Genomic DNA, 15,515 nt, shown 5'->3' with positions numbered 1-15,515 from the left:
TATGTGTGTGTGTGTGTGTGTGTGTGTGTGTGCGCTTATAATTGGATAATTGTGCTCCTAATTTTATGTACAAATGAAGGGTTTTCATTCACATTTTCTAACTTCAGACACTCTGATTGGAGGATGGTTATTTTTAATGCCCCTGTTCAGAGTTAATACATACAATTTCACAGGTAATTATCATTCTCTGGTATAACTATTACAATAGCCTCTTTACTAAACATGTATTCTGAAGTAGCATAGGTAATTTGGCTCCCATGATACTTAAATGTTAGAAAAGCTCTAAGAAAATCATCATATTCTTCACATCAAAGGACTATGTTGACATCTGCATTTAAGTTCTGCTGACTACATTTAAAAATCAAGTTCCCTTAAACAAATTTTGATGGTAAGAATTAGATGTCCCAGATTTTTTGATATTATAACCCATCATAACAGTAGCCTTCATGAAATTTATTGCTAGACACTATGGGTACTTTTATAGACATTTACTCATTTAATTAGATGTTGAGTTAAAAATCGGCCATATTTTTTACAACAGCTTAAAGCAACAGAAATTTATTCTCTAAACAGTTTTGGAGGCTAGACATCTGAAATGAGTTTCACTGAGTGTGAAGGTGTCAAGAGGACTGCATTTCCTAGGGAACATATAGGAAAGAATGTTTCCTTACCTTTTCTAGCTTCTAAGAATGCATTCTTTGAATTTCTCTGTGTGTCTGTGTCTCTGGGAATTCAACCTAGAGGCACTCTACTGCTGAGCTACATCCCTAGCCCTTTTTATTTTGAGACAGTTTCTCCCTAAATTGGTGAGGTAAACTTGTGACCCTCCTGCCTCAGCCTCCCAAGTTGCTGGGATTACAGGGGTGCATGGTACCTTCCATTCATTGTATTCTTTGCTCATGGTCCTTTCTCTATCTTCAAAGCTAGCAGTCACATGATCTTTTTCTATTTTGTAGTAAAATTTTTCTGTACTTCATTCATATATGGACACTTGCCATTACTATGTAGCCCCCATGGGGCAGTCTTCTGACTCAGGATCCTTAGTCAGGTATTCAAAGTTTTTTATTCCATATAAGGTAACATTCACAGGTTTTAGAGATTAAGCTACAGATATCTTTTGGAGACCATTGTTTTTACTTGCTTATTTATGCCAAAATGGAGTACAAAATCTTGTCAAAAGATAAAAAGCAAAACATGTTAGAAATAGGCATGGTTTGTTTTTTTTTAAAAAAAAAAAAAAAAAGTGGAGATAGGTTGATAAAAGATCTTGTAGTTGTTCTACCATGTTCCAACATTTTATATTATTGACCAGTATTTTTTGTTGTAGATTGGGAGCAAATAGGACATTAAAGTTTAGTTTTTCCTAATATATTTCATCTTCTATCCTTCTCTTTCACTTCCTTATAAAACCAATGTTTTGGGGCTGGAATTAAAAGTGAGGCCCTGGGTTCAATCCTCAGTATCACATAAAATAATTAAATAAAAATAAAGATATTGTGTTCATCTACAACCAAAAAAAATAATTTTTTAAAAAAACCCCTATGTTTTGTAATCTAAATCTTGAATTCATGAATTGAAATATATATGTACATGGCCTGATAAACAGATTATTTAGAATTACTTTGCATTTGATATTTGAACATGACCATAGACACACATTCAGATATATGCTTCCTTATTCTCTTAAAGCCTTTACTTCACTCTCCTTTGTTATTAACCACTTAGCCACTGATGATGGCACTCTAAATAATAGTATGAAAGTCTTTCCAAAATATCTCTGAAGTTTCTTAACTCCTCCAAGATCACAGATCTATGAGCTAGATTATTATTTTCTGGTTTTGCTCATTATCATGCCACTTTTGTGGTTAATTGTACACCTTTGAAGAGAAATTTTCATTTGGTACCTTTTTGTGGTATGTTTAAAGACTTGCAGAGTTACCAGTACAAATGTTTTAGCATGTATTTTGTTACATAATTTAAAAGCTAAATGTTTACATTTTCTTTCCTGAACTATAGGATACCAGAAGGCCCCATTGATCAGGGACCAGCCACAGGAAGGGTACATATTTTAGAAGAGCAGCTTGTTAAAGCCAAAGAACAGATTGAAAATTATAAGAAACAAACCAGAAATGGTAAGTAATAAGTGATTCCCTCACTCAGTACATTGGCTTTAGTACAAATAATTGAAAATATCAAAATTTTAAAAAATCTTGGAAATTCTGATATTCCTCTTATTCTTTGACTGCAGGTCTAGGAAAAGATCATGAAATACTAAGAAGGAGAATTGAAAATGGAGCTAAAGAACTCTGGTTTTTTCTACAGAGTGAATTAAAGAAATTAAAAAATTTAGAAGGAAATGAACTCCAAAGACATGCAGATGAATTTCTTTCCGATTTAGGACATCATGAAAGGTACTTTTCTCCCTATACATATGATAGGGCTGTAGTGCAGAGTGTAGTCTAAGAATAAGAGACTGCAATTTTTGTTAATTTCTCTCTTAAATGGTAGAGCAGTAGAGTATGTGAGGTCTTAAAGGACAGAAAATATTATTTAAAATGTATTTCTAGAAATATATATTTTTTTCTTTTTGGCTACCAGGGATTGGACTCAGAGGTATTCAACCACTGAGCCACATCCCCAGCCCTTTTTAGTATTTTAGAGATAGGGTCTAACTGAGTTGCTTAGTGCCTCACTGTTGCTGAGGCTGGCTTTGAACTCACGATCCTCCTGCCTCAGCCTCCTGAACTGTTAGGATTACAGATGTGCGCCACTGCACCCAGCTCTGGAAATCTTTATATCATAAAAACTCTGAAGGTAGTGGTATCAACCAACAATACAATAAAATCTTTCTATAAATGTCCTTCATGTATGATCAATATTTGAAGATGACTGTGTATTTTTACACTGTAGTACATTGCAGCTCATACTAAGACTACAGTTACACTTCTCATTCAAACACTGAACTCTTTAAAATGGTCCCTTTTGTAGGTTTAGAGGATTTGGATAAAAAGGAGTATTCTGTTAGTTGCTCTTCCATGTCGTTAGTAAAAAGAGAAACTGAGATCTGCCCACTTAACGTTTGTTTCTACTATTTGTGCATTTCTAAATAATGTGCAATATATCTTTTGATTTTCCATGGGAATTTGCTCACCAGAGGAACACTTCCATGTACATATTCACGTTCAGAATACCTATAATCTTTCAAAAAAAGAAAATATTTTGGTGGTAGGTATTTCATGCAGAGCAAAATGTATCTGAAAATCATTATAAATACAACAAAAAGGATCCTTTGGCCTCTTATATTGAAAAGCCTATGTTCTCAATAGGATTCTGATGGCAATTACTGTCTCATTAATGAACAATAAAAGAAAGATTGGTATATTCGAATAGCGTACCACTGAGAAGAGGAAAAGGATTACCCTGTACAAACAAAGGATTCATATATATTAACATCATCAGCAGTATTATGATTTTGAAAAATTGCTATTTAAATGAAAGTACAAATAAAATCTGTCAGCTTATTGGAATCATTTTAGCATTAATGATTCTTTAGAAATACGATAACATGGATTTCAAGGGTCATTGAATTATGAGGCCCCACACTTTGCAGTCCCTGTGAAATTTTTAGCCCAGCTTGTTGTCATGCCATATTTAGACCATTAAACCAAATATTGACTAATTCTTAATATGTCTCTATCCTACAGCAGATACTAGACACCAAGTGCCTGATAAATTGGGGTTGGTGATTATGTGGTTTGCTGAAGTTTTGTAGGAAAATTTGAAGATTTGATATGGGTAGACTATGTGTATATAACAGGAAATTTTTAATATTGGCTACTGATGAAATGTTTAAATGACTTAATTAAGTTATTTGAATTTGATTTTCAGGTCTCTTTAAAATTAAAATAATTTTTAAACCCCATTTTATAAATATAATTTGTACATGTACTTCATGATTTTGTACAAATGAAAAGTGAATATAATAAATGGGCCCATGAAAAAATTAATGTAAACCAATGTTATATTTTTTTGTTAGATAATTCTGCTACAAATGTATTAGAATTCCTGTCACTGACATTTAATATATGTTAAATAACATTTCAATGAAGACAATTGAAAGTACAGGTGCCCTAATTAGTTTCTTTTGCTATCTTAAGCAGAAATTATAATGCATCTGAGACACAACTTCACAGAGTAGTAATTTAGCTTCAGAAATGAACAACACAGCCAAATATTAGAGAAATAACCTTTAAAGTTATAAGTGTACAAATAGAAAGTGTTTGTAATATATACCAAATGTGAAATATGAAAATACCTTCACAGTAGCTATTTTTAAGATCCTTAAGTAGAAGAATTAAAATTAAAATACGCTTATGTTTCCCTCTGGTGATTTTCAGTAACACAAAAATCTTCATGTTTATTTATTCATGTTTTATTAGTAGACTTTTTTTTTAATTTTTAGAACAGTGTTATATTTACAGAAATTTGAGAAAATAGTGCCCATGTAGCCCACATTCAGTTTCCTCTTTTACTTACATCTTACATTAGTTATAGTACATTTTTTACCCACTTCATTTTTTTTATTTTAATTTTTTTAGTTGTAAATGAACATAATACCTTTATTTAGTATTTTTTATGTGGTGCTAGGGATTGAACCCAATGCCTCACACATGCTAGGCAAGTGCTTTAACACTGAGCCACAACATCAGCCTACCCACTTTATTTTTACACTTGCCCAAATTATAGTTTATAAGGTGTCTCTGGACAAAAATTTTTATTTTCTGAAAAGTCAGAAGTTAAGTCTATTAGTTTTCTTATTTAGATTTCTCTATGAAGCACACAAAGAGACTTCACTGATAGGGGAAAATATGGGTTTTTTTTTTTTTTTTTTTGCCTTTACACGTGTACTTTTTTTTGCATTACAATTTTTATTACACGTATATACCACATTTTTTCATATCTCTGTATATAAAGTATGTTGACACCCAAATCGAGTCTTCATACATGTACTTTGGATACTGATGTCCATCACATTCCACCACACTTCCTAATCCCCTGCCCCCTCCCTTTTCATCCCACCCCTCTTCCCTATCTAGAATTCATCTAATCCTCCCATGCTCCCCCTTCCTAACCCACTATGAGACATCCTTCTTATATCAGAGAAAACATTCAGCATTTGTTTTTTTGGGATTGGCTAACTTCACTTAGCATTATCTTCTCCTACGCCATCCATTTACCTGCAAATGCCATGATTTTATTCTCTTTTAATGCTGAGTATTGTGTATATATGCCACATTTTTTTTTTATCCATTCATCCACTGAAGGGCATCTAGGTTGACTCTACAGTTTAGCTGTTGTGAATTGTGCTGCTATAAACATTGATGTGGCTATGTCCCTGTAGTATGCTGTTGTTAAGTCCTTGGGTATAGTTCAAGGAGAGGGATAGCTGGGTCAAATGGTGGTTCTATTCCCAGATTTCCAAGGAATCTCCATACTACTTTCCAAATTGGCTGCAGCAATTTGCAGTCCCACCAGCAATGTATGAGTGTACCTTTTCCCCCACATCCTCAGGAACACTTATTGTTATCTTCATAATAGCTGCCACTCTGACTGAAGTGAGATGATATTTTAGAGTAGTTTTAATTTGCATTTCTCTGATTGCTAGAGATGATGAGCATTTTCTTCATATATTTGTTGATTGATTGTATATCCTCTTCTGAGAAGTGTCTGTTCAGGTCCTTAGCCCATTTGTTGATTGGGTTATTTGTTTTTTTCGGTGCTTAGCTTTTTGTGTTCTTTATATACCCTAGAGATTAGTTCTATCTGGTGTGTAAGGGGTAAATATTTGCTCCTAGGATGTAGGCTCTCTGTTCATCTCACAGATTGTTTCTTAGTTTAATTAAATCCATCCCATTTATTGATTCTTGGTTCTAATTCTTGCCCTATAAGAGTTTTATTAAGGAAGTTGAAGCCTAATCTCACATGATGAAGATTAGGGCCTACTTTTTCTTCTATTAGACGCAGAGTCTCTGGTTTAATTCCTAGTTCCTTGATCCATTTTGAGTTCAGTTTTGTGCGTGGTGAGTTTAATTTCATTTTGTTATATATTGATTTCCAGTTTTCCCAGCAACATTTGTTGAAGATGCTATCTTTTCTCCAGTGCATGTTTTTTGGTACCTTTGTCTAACATAAGATAATTATAATTTTGTGGGTTAGTCTCTGTGTCCTCTATTCTGTACCATTGGTCTACCAGTCTGTTTTGGTGCCAATACCATGCTGTTTTGTTACTATTACTCTATAGTATATTTAAGATCTGATATAGTGATACCATCTGCTTCACTCTTCCTGCTAAGGATTGTTTTAGCTATTCTGGGTCTCTTATTTTTCCAGATGAATTTCATGATTGCTTCTTCTAATTCTATGAGGAATGCCATTGGGATTTTGATCGGAATTGCATTAAATCTGTATAGTACTTTTGGTAGTATGGTCATTCTGATAATATTAATTATGCCTATCCAAGAGCAAGGTAGATCTTTCCATCTTCTAAGGTCTTCTTTGATTTCTCTCTTTAGGGTTCTGTAGTTTTCATTGTATAGATCTTTTACCTCTTTCATTAAGTTGATTCCCAAGTATCTTTATTTATTTATTTTTTTTTTTTGAGGTTATTGTGAATGGGGTAGTTTTCCTCATTTCCTTCTCAGAGGATTTGTCCTTGATATACAGAAATGCCTTTGATTTATGGGTGTTGATTGTATGTCCTGCTACTTTGCTGAATTCATTTACTAGTTCTAGATGTTTTCTGGTAGAGTTTTTTGGGTCTTCTAGGTATAGAATCATATTGTCAACAAATAGTGCTAATTTAAGTTCTTCTTTTCCTATGTGTATTCCTTTAATTTCTTTCATCTGTCTAATTGATCTGGCCAGTGTTTCAAGAACTGTGTTGAATAGAAGTGGTGAAAGGAGGGCATCCCTGTCTTGTTCCAGTTTTTAGAGGAAATGCCTTCAATTTTTCTCCGTTTAGAATGATGTTGGCTTGAGGTTTAGCATAGATAGCCTTTACAATGTTGAGATACGTTCCTATTATCCCTAGTTTTTCTAATGTTTGACCATAAAGTGGTGCTGTATTTTGTCAAATGTTTTTTCTGCATCTATTGAGATGATCATATGATTCTTATCTTTAAATCTGTTGATGTGATGAATTACATTTATTGATTTCCATATGTTGAACCAATCTTGCATCCCTGGGATGAATTCCACTTGATCATGGTGCACTATCTTTTTGATATGTTTTTGTATTTGATTTGCCAGAATTTTATTGAGAATTTTTACATCTGTGTTCATCAGAGATATTGGTCTGAAGTTTTCTTTCTTTGAGATGTCTTTGCCTGGTTTGGGGATCAGGATGCTATTGGCCTCATTAGAATGAGTTTGGAATTACTGCCTCTTTTTATATTTCTTGAAATAAATTGAAGAGTAATAGTATTAGTTTTTCTTTAGAGGACTTGTAGAACTCGGCTGTTTATCCATCTGGTCCTGGGCTGTACTTGGTTGATAAGCTTCTGATGGCATTTTCTAATTCCTCACTTGATATTGGTCTATTTAAATTGTGAATATCTTCCTGACTCAATCTGGGCAAATCGTATGACTTAAAAAATTTGTCGATGCCTTCAATGTTTTCTATTTTATTGGAGAATAAGTTTTCAAAATAATTTCTAATTATCCTCTGTATTTCTGTAGTGTCTGTTGTGATATTACCTTTTTCATCGTGTATGCTAGTAATTTGAGTTCTCTCTCTCCTTCTCTTAGTTAGTGTGGCTAAGGGTCTGTCAATTTTATTTACTTTTTCAAAGAACCAACTTCTTGTTTTGCCAATTTTTTCAATTGTTTCTTTTATTTCGATTTCATCTCTAGTTTTAATTATTCCTCGCCTTCTACTACTTTTGCTGATTTATTCTTTTTTTTTTTTTTCCCCTCTAGGGCTTTGAGATGTAGTGTGAGGTCATTTATTTGTTGACTTTTTCTTCTTTTAAGGAATGAATTCCATGCAGTGAGTTTTCCTCTTAGTACTGCTTTCATAGTGTTCCAGAGATTTCAATATGTTGTATCTATGTTATCATTTACCTCTAAGAATTTTTTAATCTTGAGGTCTACTGTGACCATTGTCACAGTAATATTGTTTAATCTCCAGGTGATGGAGAAGTTTTTATTTTTTGTCATTCATTTCCAATTTCATTCCATTATGATCTGATAAAATGCATGGTAGTATCTTCTTTTTTGTATTTGCTAAATCTATTCAGTGGTGAGAGAGGTATGTTAAAGTCACCCAAGATTATTGTGTTGTTGTCAGTTTGACTCTTGAACTTGAGAAGAGTTTGTTTGATGAACATAGCTGCTCCATTGTTGGTGCATAAATATTTATGATTGTTATGTCTGTTGATTATGGCTCCCTTGAGCAATATGTAATGTCCCTCTTTATCCCTTTTGATTAACTTTGGCTTGAAGTCTACTTTATTTGATATAAGTATGGAAACCCCTGCTTCCTTCCACAGTTCATGTGAATGGTATTGGTATGATTTTTCCCAACCTTTCACCTTCAGTCTGTGTATGTCTTTTCCTATAAGATCAGTCTCCTGGAGGCAGCATATTGTTGGGTCTTCTTTTTTATCCAATCTGCTAGCCTATGTCTTTTGATTGGTGAGTTTAAGCCATTTAGGGTTACTATTGAGACATGGTTTGTATTTCCAGCCATATTTGTTTATTTTTGTTATTTAACTTGAGTTGGTTTTCCTCTTTAATTAGTTTTTCCTTTAATGTACTACCTCCTTCTGCTGATGTCCATTGTTGTTTTTCATTTCCTCTTCATGAAATATTTTGCCAAGGCTGTTTTGTAATTCCAGTTTTCTTTTAACTTTGGTTTATCGTGGAAGGTTTTTGTTTCATCTTCAAATCTAAAGCTTAATTTTGCTGGATACAAGATTCCCCATTATGTTGGCACCCATTATGTTGTTTCAGAATCTTCACGCTTTCAGGGTCTGTGTTGAAAAATCTGCCATTATCCTAATTGGTTTTCCCTTTTATATAATCTGATTTCTTTCTCTTGTGACTTTTAAAATTCTCTCCTTAATTCTGTATGTTGGGCTTTTCATTATAAAGTGCCTTGGTGTAGATCTTTTGTGATTTTGTACATTTGGCATCCTGTAGGCTTCTTGAATTTGGATTTCTAATTCATTCTTCTTGCTTGAAAAGTTTTCTGATATTATTTCATATCTGATATTATTTCATATTGGTTTGGACCTCTGTGCATGCCTTCCTTATCCCAGTAACTCTTAAATTTGGTCTTTTTATGCTATCCCCTATTTCTTGGATGTTCTGCTCGTGGTTTCTTATCATTTTCACTATGAAGTCAATGTTCTTTTTAAGATGAAATACTTTATCTTCATTGTCTGATGTCCTATCGTCTAACTGGTCTGCTATGTTGGTGATGCTTTCATTCGAGTTTTTAATTTGGTTTATTCTTTCTTTCATTTCAAGGATTTCTGGGTTTTTTTTAAATTTTTTATTACCTCTGCTTCCTTATTGAGTTGATCTTTTGCTTCTTCAATTTGTTTATGTAGCTCATTGTCGAAGTGATCTTTCACTGCCTGTATTTGTTCTCATATATCTTCTTTGAGATCACAGAACATTTTAACCATAAAGCATATTTAAGCATATCCTGAAATCTTTCTCTGTCATTTTTTCTTAGCTGCCAATGCTTCTAATGATGTGTTGTCTTGATTTGTTTTTGGTACTTTTTTCCCTTGTCTTTTCATGTTGCTCATGTGTCTTCCTTTCCAGCTCTGTGTGTCTGGTGTGTTATTATTTTTACCCTATAGATTTGTAGTGCTCTTGTAGGGTTCCAAGATTCCTCCTTTGTTGGGAAGGACAATGTTAACAGATCCCAATATCAACAATACATCACCTATGAATAAATTTTTGTTATTAAGACATTTATAGTTTAGTCTCAATGTCCAGAAATGTTGGATTCAATTATTATTTACAATATAATCAGTAGTTTCATAAAAAAGTTTACAGTTTCTGGCGGTGGGCAATGAAATGGGGGTCGGATGTAGGATGATATGCTGCTCAAATGGAGGTCTGATTTGATAGCCACACCCACCAAAATGGCAAGAGAGGTTTTCCAAGATGGAGTCGGACTGCTTCCAGTAACAAGGTGTCTGATGAGGTCGGGGAGCTGGGTGATGGCTTTATGCTGTGGATGGATAGCACCTGAGTGACCTGCATTCAAGCAGAGAGCAGTCTGGAGTTCTGCAGAGGTGCAGATAGGTGATTTTGCTAATCCGCTTGAGAGCCCTGCGTGAGCTAGAACTTCGGGCTTTGGTTCTGGAGTCCAGAGTTCCACTCGAACACAGAGGCTCTGATTTCTGTGTGGGTGGTTGCACTCCTGGTGATTTCTGCAACAGTCTGCGTATAGGGATCCTCTCACACTCTTTGAGATGTTGCATTTCGTCTAGGTGAGAACTTGTGGAGAAGTTGCCTGTCTGCTTTCTTGGTTTCATGTCACAGAACAGCCAGAAACAGGTCTTCCTCTATTCCGCTATCTTGGATCCCCCTTGGGTTTTGTTTTCTTTAGAAGAGATTTCTTTCTTTGGACTGTTTTTATTTTTCCACCTTATCTAAAATATAACTAGAAAGTAAAAAGTGACTGAAGATATACTTTAGTGGTAGAAAACTTGCCTAGATCTTAGATTGTGTAAGGCCTAGTTTGATGCCCAGTGCCACCAAAAAAAAAAAGGAAAAGGTAAAGGTAAATTTCTGGTTTATACAATAAGATGGTTTTCTATACATACTCATTGTGTGAGGATTACCATCATTATGTGCTTTACTACACAGTTACCATTGGTTGTGTGATGACATTTAAGGTGTGCTCTCTTAGCACATTTCAAGTAAACAATATATTTGTATTAACTACAGTCATCATGCAGTATATTGTATCCCAAGAACTTTTTATCTTACCACTGAAAACTGCAATTAGACAAGAAAAAGTAATAAAATGTATCTACATTAGAAGGGAAGAAGATATTAACCCCTCTAAGATATATAGTTTGCAAATATCTTCTCGAATTCTGTAGGTGTTTTCATTTTGTTGATTGTTTGCTTTGCTGTACAACAATAGCTTTTTTGTTTGTTTGATGTAGGCTCACTATTTATTTCTTCCCTAATTCCTCTGGCTAGGATTTCCCCTACGATGTTGTATCCAAGTGGTGAGAGTGAGCACCTTCTTTTGTTTCTGGTCTCAGAAGAAAACTTTTACGCTTTTATTGTTGAGTATAATGTTAGCTGTGAGCTTGTCACATATCGCCTTTACTTTGAAGTACCTAACTTATTGAGGTACTGTTATGAAAGGATGTTGAATTTTTTAAAATGCTCTTTTTGTTATTATTTCACATTTATTGATTTGCATATGTTAAACCATCTTTGCATCCTAGGGATAAGTCCCCTTTGAACATAATGTGTGATTCTTTTAATGTTATATGGAACTTGGTTACTTGGTATTTCACTGAGGACTTTTGCATCCATATACATGAGAGATATTGTCCTGTTTTTCTTATTTTATCCTTTGTTGGCTTTGCTGTAAGTAGAATGCTGACCTTTTAGAAATCATTTGGAAATATTTCTACTTCTTCAAATTTATGGAAGAATTTGAGAAGGATTTGCATTAATTTTTATTTAAATGAAATGGACTGAAACCCAGACACGGTGGCACATGAGTGTAATCCCAGTGGCTTGGGAGGCTGAGGCAGGAAGCAAGAGTTCAAAGCCAGCTTCAGCAACTTAGGGAGGCCTGAAGCAACTCAGTGAGACCCGAAGCAACTCAGTGAGACCGTGTTTCTAAATAAAGTACAAACAAAATTTAAAAAGGCTAGGTATATGGCTCAGTGGTTAAGCATCTGTGGGTTCAATCCCCAGTCCCTTACTCCCTCCATCCCTGCAAAAAAAGAAATGAACTGAAATTAAGGGCCCCTCTGAAATTGAGGACAACTTCCTTATGCCTCCTCCTGACATAGGGGGGATATCAAGGAAACTGGGAATGAAAAGTGTTTCTTCTTTGGCCCTTCTAGAACAGGATAATGAAATCTACACATATGTATTTTTTGTCTTTTGGTTCCATTTTACAACATCTCTCTTTTAAAAGTTTTCCTCACCTAGGAGGCCCCATAGACAAAAATATTGAAAAAAAAAATGATAAAACTTCTGAACAGGAATAAAAACAAAGAAACAAGAGCAATAATCAGAACCCCAGTGCAGTGGAGTGATAAGCAGGATGAAGACATTCTACCTTTAACCCTTTGGGAGAAAGAAGACAAAGAGCTCTTAAATTTTTATTTGGGCCAGGCACAATGGCACACGCCTTTAATTCCAGTGGCTTGGAAGGCGGAGGCAGGAGGATCCTTAGTTCAAAGCCAGCGTTGGCAAAAACAAAGCATTAAGCAATTTAGTGAGACTCTGTCTCTAAATAAAATACAAAATAGGGCTGGGGATGTGGCTCAGTGGTTGAATAAATGTGAATTCAATCCCCTGTACCCCCCGCCCAAATTTATTTGAATTTTTTTTTTTTAATAGAAGAATGCCTGGCTTTATTTCCCAGCATCACTGCCATGATTTTTTTCTTGTATTTTTATTGAATTATAATTGTACACAATGATGGGATTCATTATAAATATTTTCATTTGCTCATGATATGACAATATAGTTTGGCCAATATTATTCCCCACTGTTTCTCTTTACTTCATGGGTCTTCCTTCAGTTTTTATGAGGAAATTTTAATTCTTAGGGAAAAACAAATCATATATCTGGATATCCTTAGTCTCATGAAATCTAAGAAGATCTCTTGCTCCTGATAATTTTCAAGCCTTTTGGGAAGGCCAAATAAATTCTAGTGAACAGTCTTGAAAATGTGCTTTGGGACCACAGTATTAACATTATTCTGTTCCAAAACACAGCAGAAACAGATGCTAGAGATTTGTGAGAGCTGTATGTAGAAAGAAAATCTCAGTGAAGGAAGAAACTCATCTTTCTTTTCTGTTATCACTAACAATGTAGTGAACATAGCAAGAGAAGAGCACCTATTCATGTTGGTGAAATTTGTTAATGAATCTTATAACCCGAGAGAGAACTTTGTGGGCTTCCTCCCTCATGCAGCTGATGTAAATATTTTGTCTGTGAAATTCCACACTAGCATAACTGAGGAATGGGGACTGTATGGAATGTTCATTGCATATATTGAATTTTCTTCCAAAATGAAAGTTGTTGTTTCTGGACTTTAAAAAGAAATATCCCCAAGCTATCTACATATACACTTTGATCTTCCTGTGCCTTAAATATGTGACTACAAATTAGTGTCTGTGATGGGGATTTGGTTGTACTAGGGACAGTTGAGTAAACTTGTTCTTTTTTTCCACAGATCATCTCAACTGCTTTTAGCATTTGACAGTAAAATTTCTGTTCTGTTTTAGAAAGGTGATGAAATGGGTAAAGAACTAATGGAAATTTTCTGTTCTCAGTGAAAGGCAGGCATGATACTTTTGAAATTTTAGTATACTTCCTACAAACACTTGTTTTATGTTTAGATGGTATAAATAGTGACACAGTTATTAGATGGAATAACTAGAGCTGGCTGAGCATTTGTACCCTCTAGTGCACAGATTTTGATTTCATTGTATTCTCAAAAATGCTTTATCTTTTACAAGTGTCTTTGGGAAAAACCTCCAGGGGCGATCTCGGATGTCTTCTTAGCAGTTTCACTGTAGTGCTGCATTCACTCAGTGAAGTAATGGGAAATGTTGAAGTTTATCAGGAATTTTCTTTTGAGGAAATCACAAATTTAGCAACAAAACTTGATTTCCAAATGGAAAGTCCCTAGGAGATTCCATAGGGCTCATCAAGGTAAATTGGAATCTCAATTAATCTCTCAGGACTACCATTAAAAACAATTTTTTGTGTTCCAATATTGGAGTACATTATTCAGAAATTTAAAGGTACATTCTCAGGTGTGTCTCAGAGTCTTACATGCTTATCTCTGGTACCCTCTGTCAGGGAAAAACTCAAATTCTATACATCAGAGGTATTAACATGTACAGAAGTGACTTACCCAATCCAGACATGCTCTCAGCTTAGTTTTTTTTTTTTGTTAGAGAATCAAATGGAAATCAGAGGGAAAGATATATAAAGTTTCCACCCATTATTTATGCAGCCCCCATCTGCCTGACATCAGATTTTTTCCTAATGTATATGTATTACTAAAGGTTCCATGCATTTTTCCAGTGATGAAGATTGAGAATAAGCACTGTGAAAATGGACAAAAGTATCTGAAAGCATACTAGAGGAGCATTTTGACAAACCAATGTTCAAGTAACTTGGCTTTGCTTAACATAAATTTTGATATAAAATATAATTTGTATTTAATGGTAGACATATATCAAACTCTATACAACTAAATTAGAGTTCCCTACAGATAATTCAGAAGCCCTTAAAAATACCTAACAGTCTTTTAAAGTGGACTTTCTTTTATGTTTGATATTTGAAGAAAAGCCATAAGGTATATGTAGGTCACTTAATCACCGGATATCTTTGCCTATAGACCTTCCTTTGAATACATTATTCATTGACAGTCTGCCTATTTAAGTGGTCCCTCTTTGAACTGTCATGCTTTGAATGCCTATTTGTTCACTTCTGTGTGATCTCTGCTAATGAAACTCTCGAATTGTTTTAGTTAAGTCAGTTTAGAAATAACATTTGTTATCATGATGAGTGCAATTGTCAGGTACTGAGTTAGGAATATTTTTCAGAAATAAATTTTGAGTAAGGATTATATTTTATAAAATATTATATGACACCATGGACTTTTTTGTTGTTGTTCTAATTAGTTATACATGACAGCAGAATGCATTGTAATTCATTATATGCAAATAGAGCATAACTTTTCATTTCTCTAGTTGTACACAATGTAGAGTCGCAAACATATGTGCAGTCATACATGTACCTAGGATAAGGATATTCATCTCATTCCACTATCTTTCCTGTCCCCATGTCCCCTCCCTTCCCCTACCTCTCCTTGCCTAATCAAAGTTCCTTCATTCCCATCCCCATCTGCTTTATGGATCAGTATCCACTTACCAAAGAGAACATTCGGCCTTCGATTTTTTCAGATTGGCTTACTTCACTTAGCATGATATTCTCCAGCTCCGTCCATTTGCCTGCAAATGTCATAATTTTATTCTCTTTTAATGTTGAGTAATATTCCAGGTACCACAGTTTCTTTGTCTGTTCATCTGTTGAAGGGCATCTAGATTGAACCACAGTTAAGCAATTGTGAATTGAGCTACTGTGAACATTGATGTAGGTGTGTCACTATGGTATGCTGATTTTAAGTCTTTTGGGTATAGAACAAGGAATAGGATAGCTGGATCAAAAAAGATTTCTAAAGAATCTCCATACTGCTTTCCATAGTAGTTACA

General features: G+C 34.5%; 1 protein-coding gene and 1 pseudogene across 3 annotated transcripts in view; both read left to right on the top strand.

Annotated features, from left to right (window-relative positions):
• Positions 1 to 15,515, top strand: part of Fut8 (fucosyltransferase 8) — a 316,775-nt gene that overhangs the window by 203,004 nt on the left and 98,256 nt on the right. For all 3 annotated transcript variants that reach the window (XM_076848320.2, XM_076848323.2, XM_076848321.2), the window contains 2 exons: positions 2,017 to 2,132; positions 2,249 to 2,411. In XM_076848320.2, the coding sequence (XP_076704435.1) occupies positions 2,017 to 2,132; positions 2,249 to 2,411 (279 nt within the window). The remainder of the gene's footprint in view (positions 1 to 2,016; positions 2,133 to 2,248; positions 2,412 to 15,515) is intronic.
• Positions 11,246 to 14,541, top strand: LOC143393474 (52 kDa repressor of the inhibitor of the protein kinase pseudogene; annotated as a pseudogene).

This window comes from Callospermophilus lateralis, chromosome 3, assembly GCF_048772815.1.
Source record: "Callospermophilus lateralis isolate mCalLat2 chromosome 3, mCalLat2.hap1, whole genome shotgun sequence".
Taxonomy (NCBI): domain Eukaryota; kingdom Metazoa; phylum Chordata; class Mammalia; order Rodentia; family Sciuridae; genus Callospermophilus; species Callospermophilus lateralis.
Note: the sequence above shows the minus strand (reverse complement) of the source record. Positions and strands in the feature narration are given on the sequence as shown.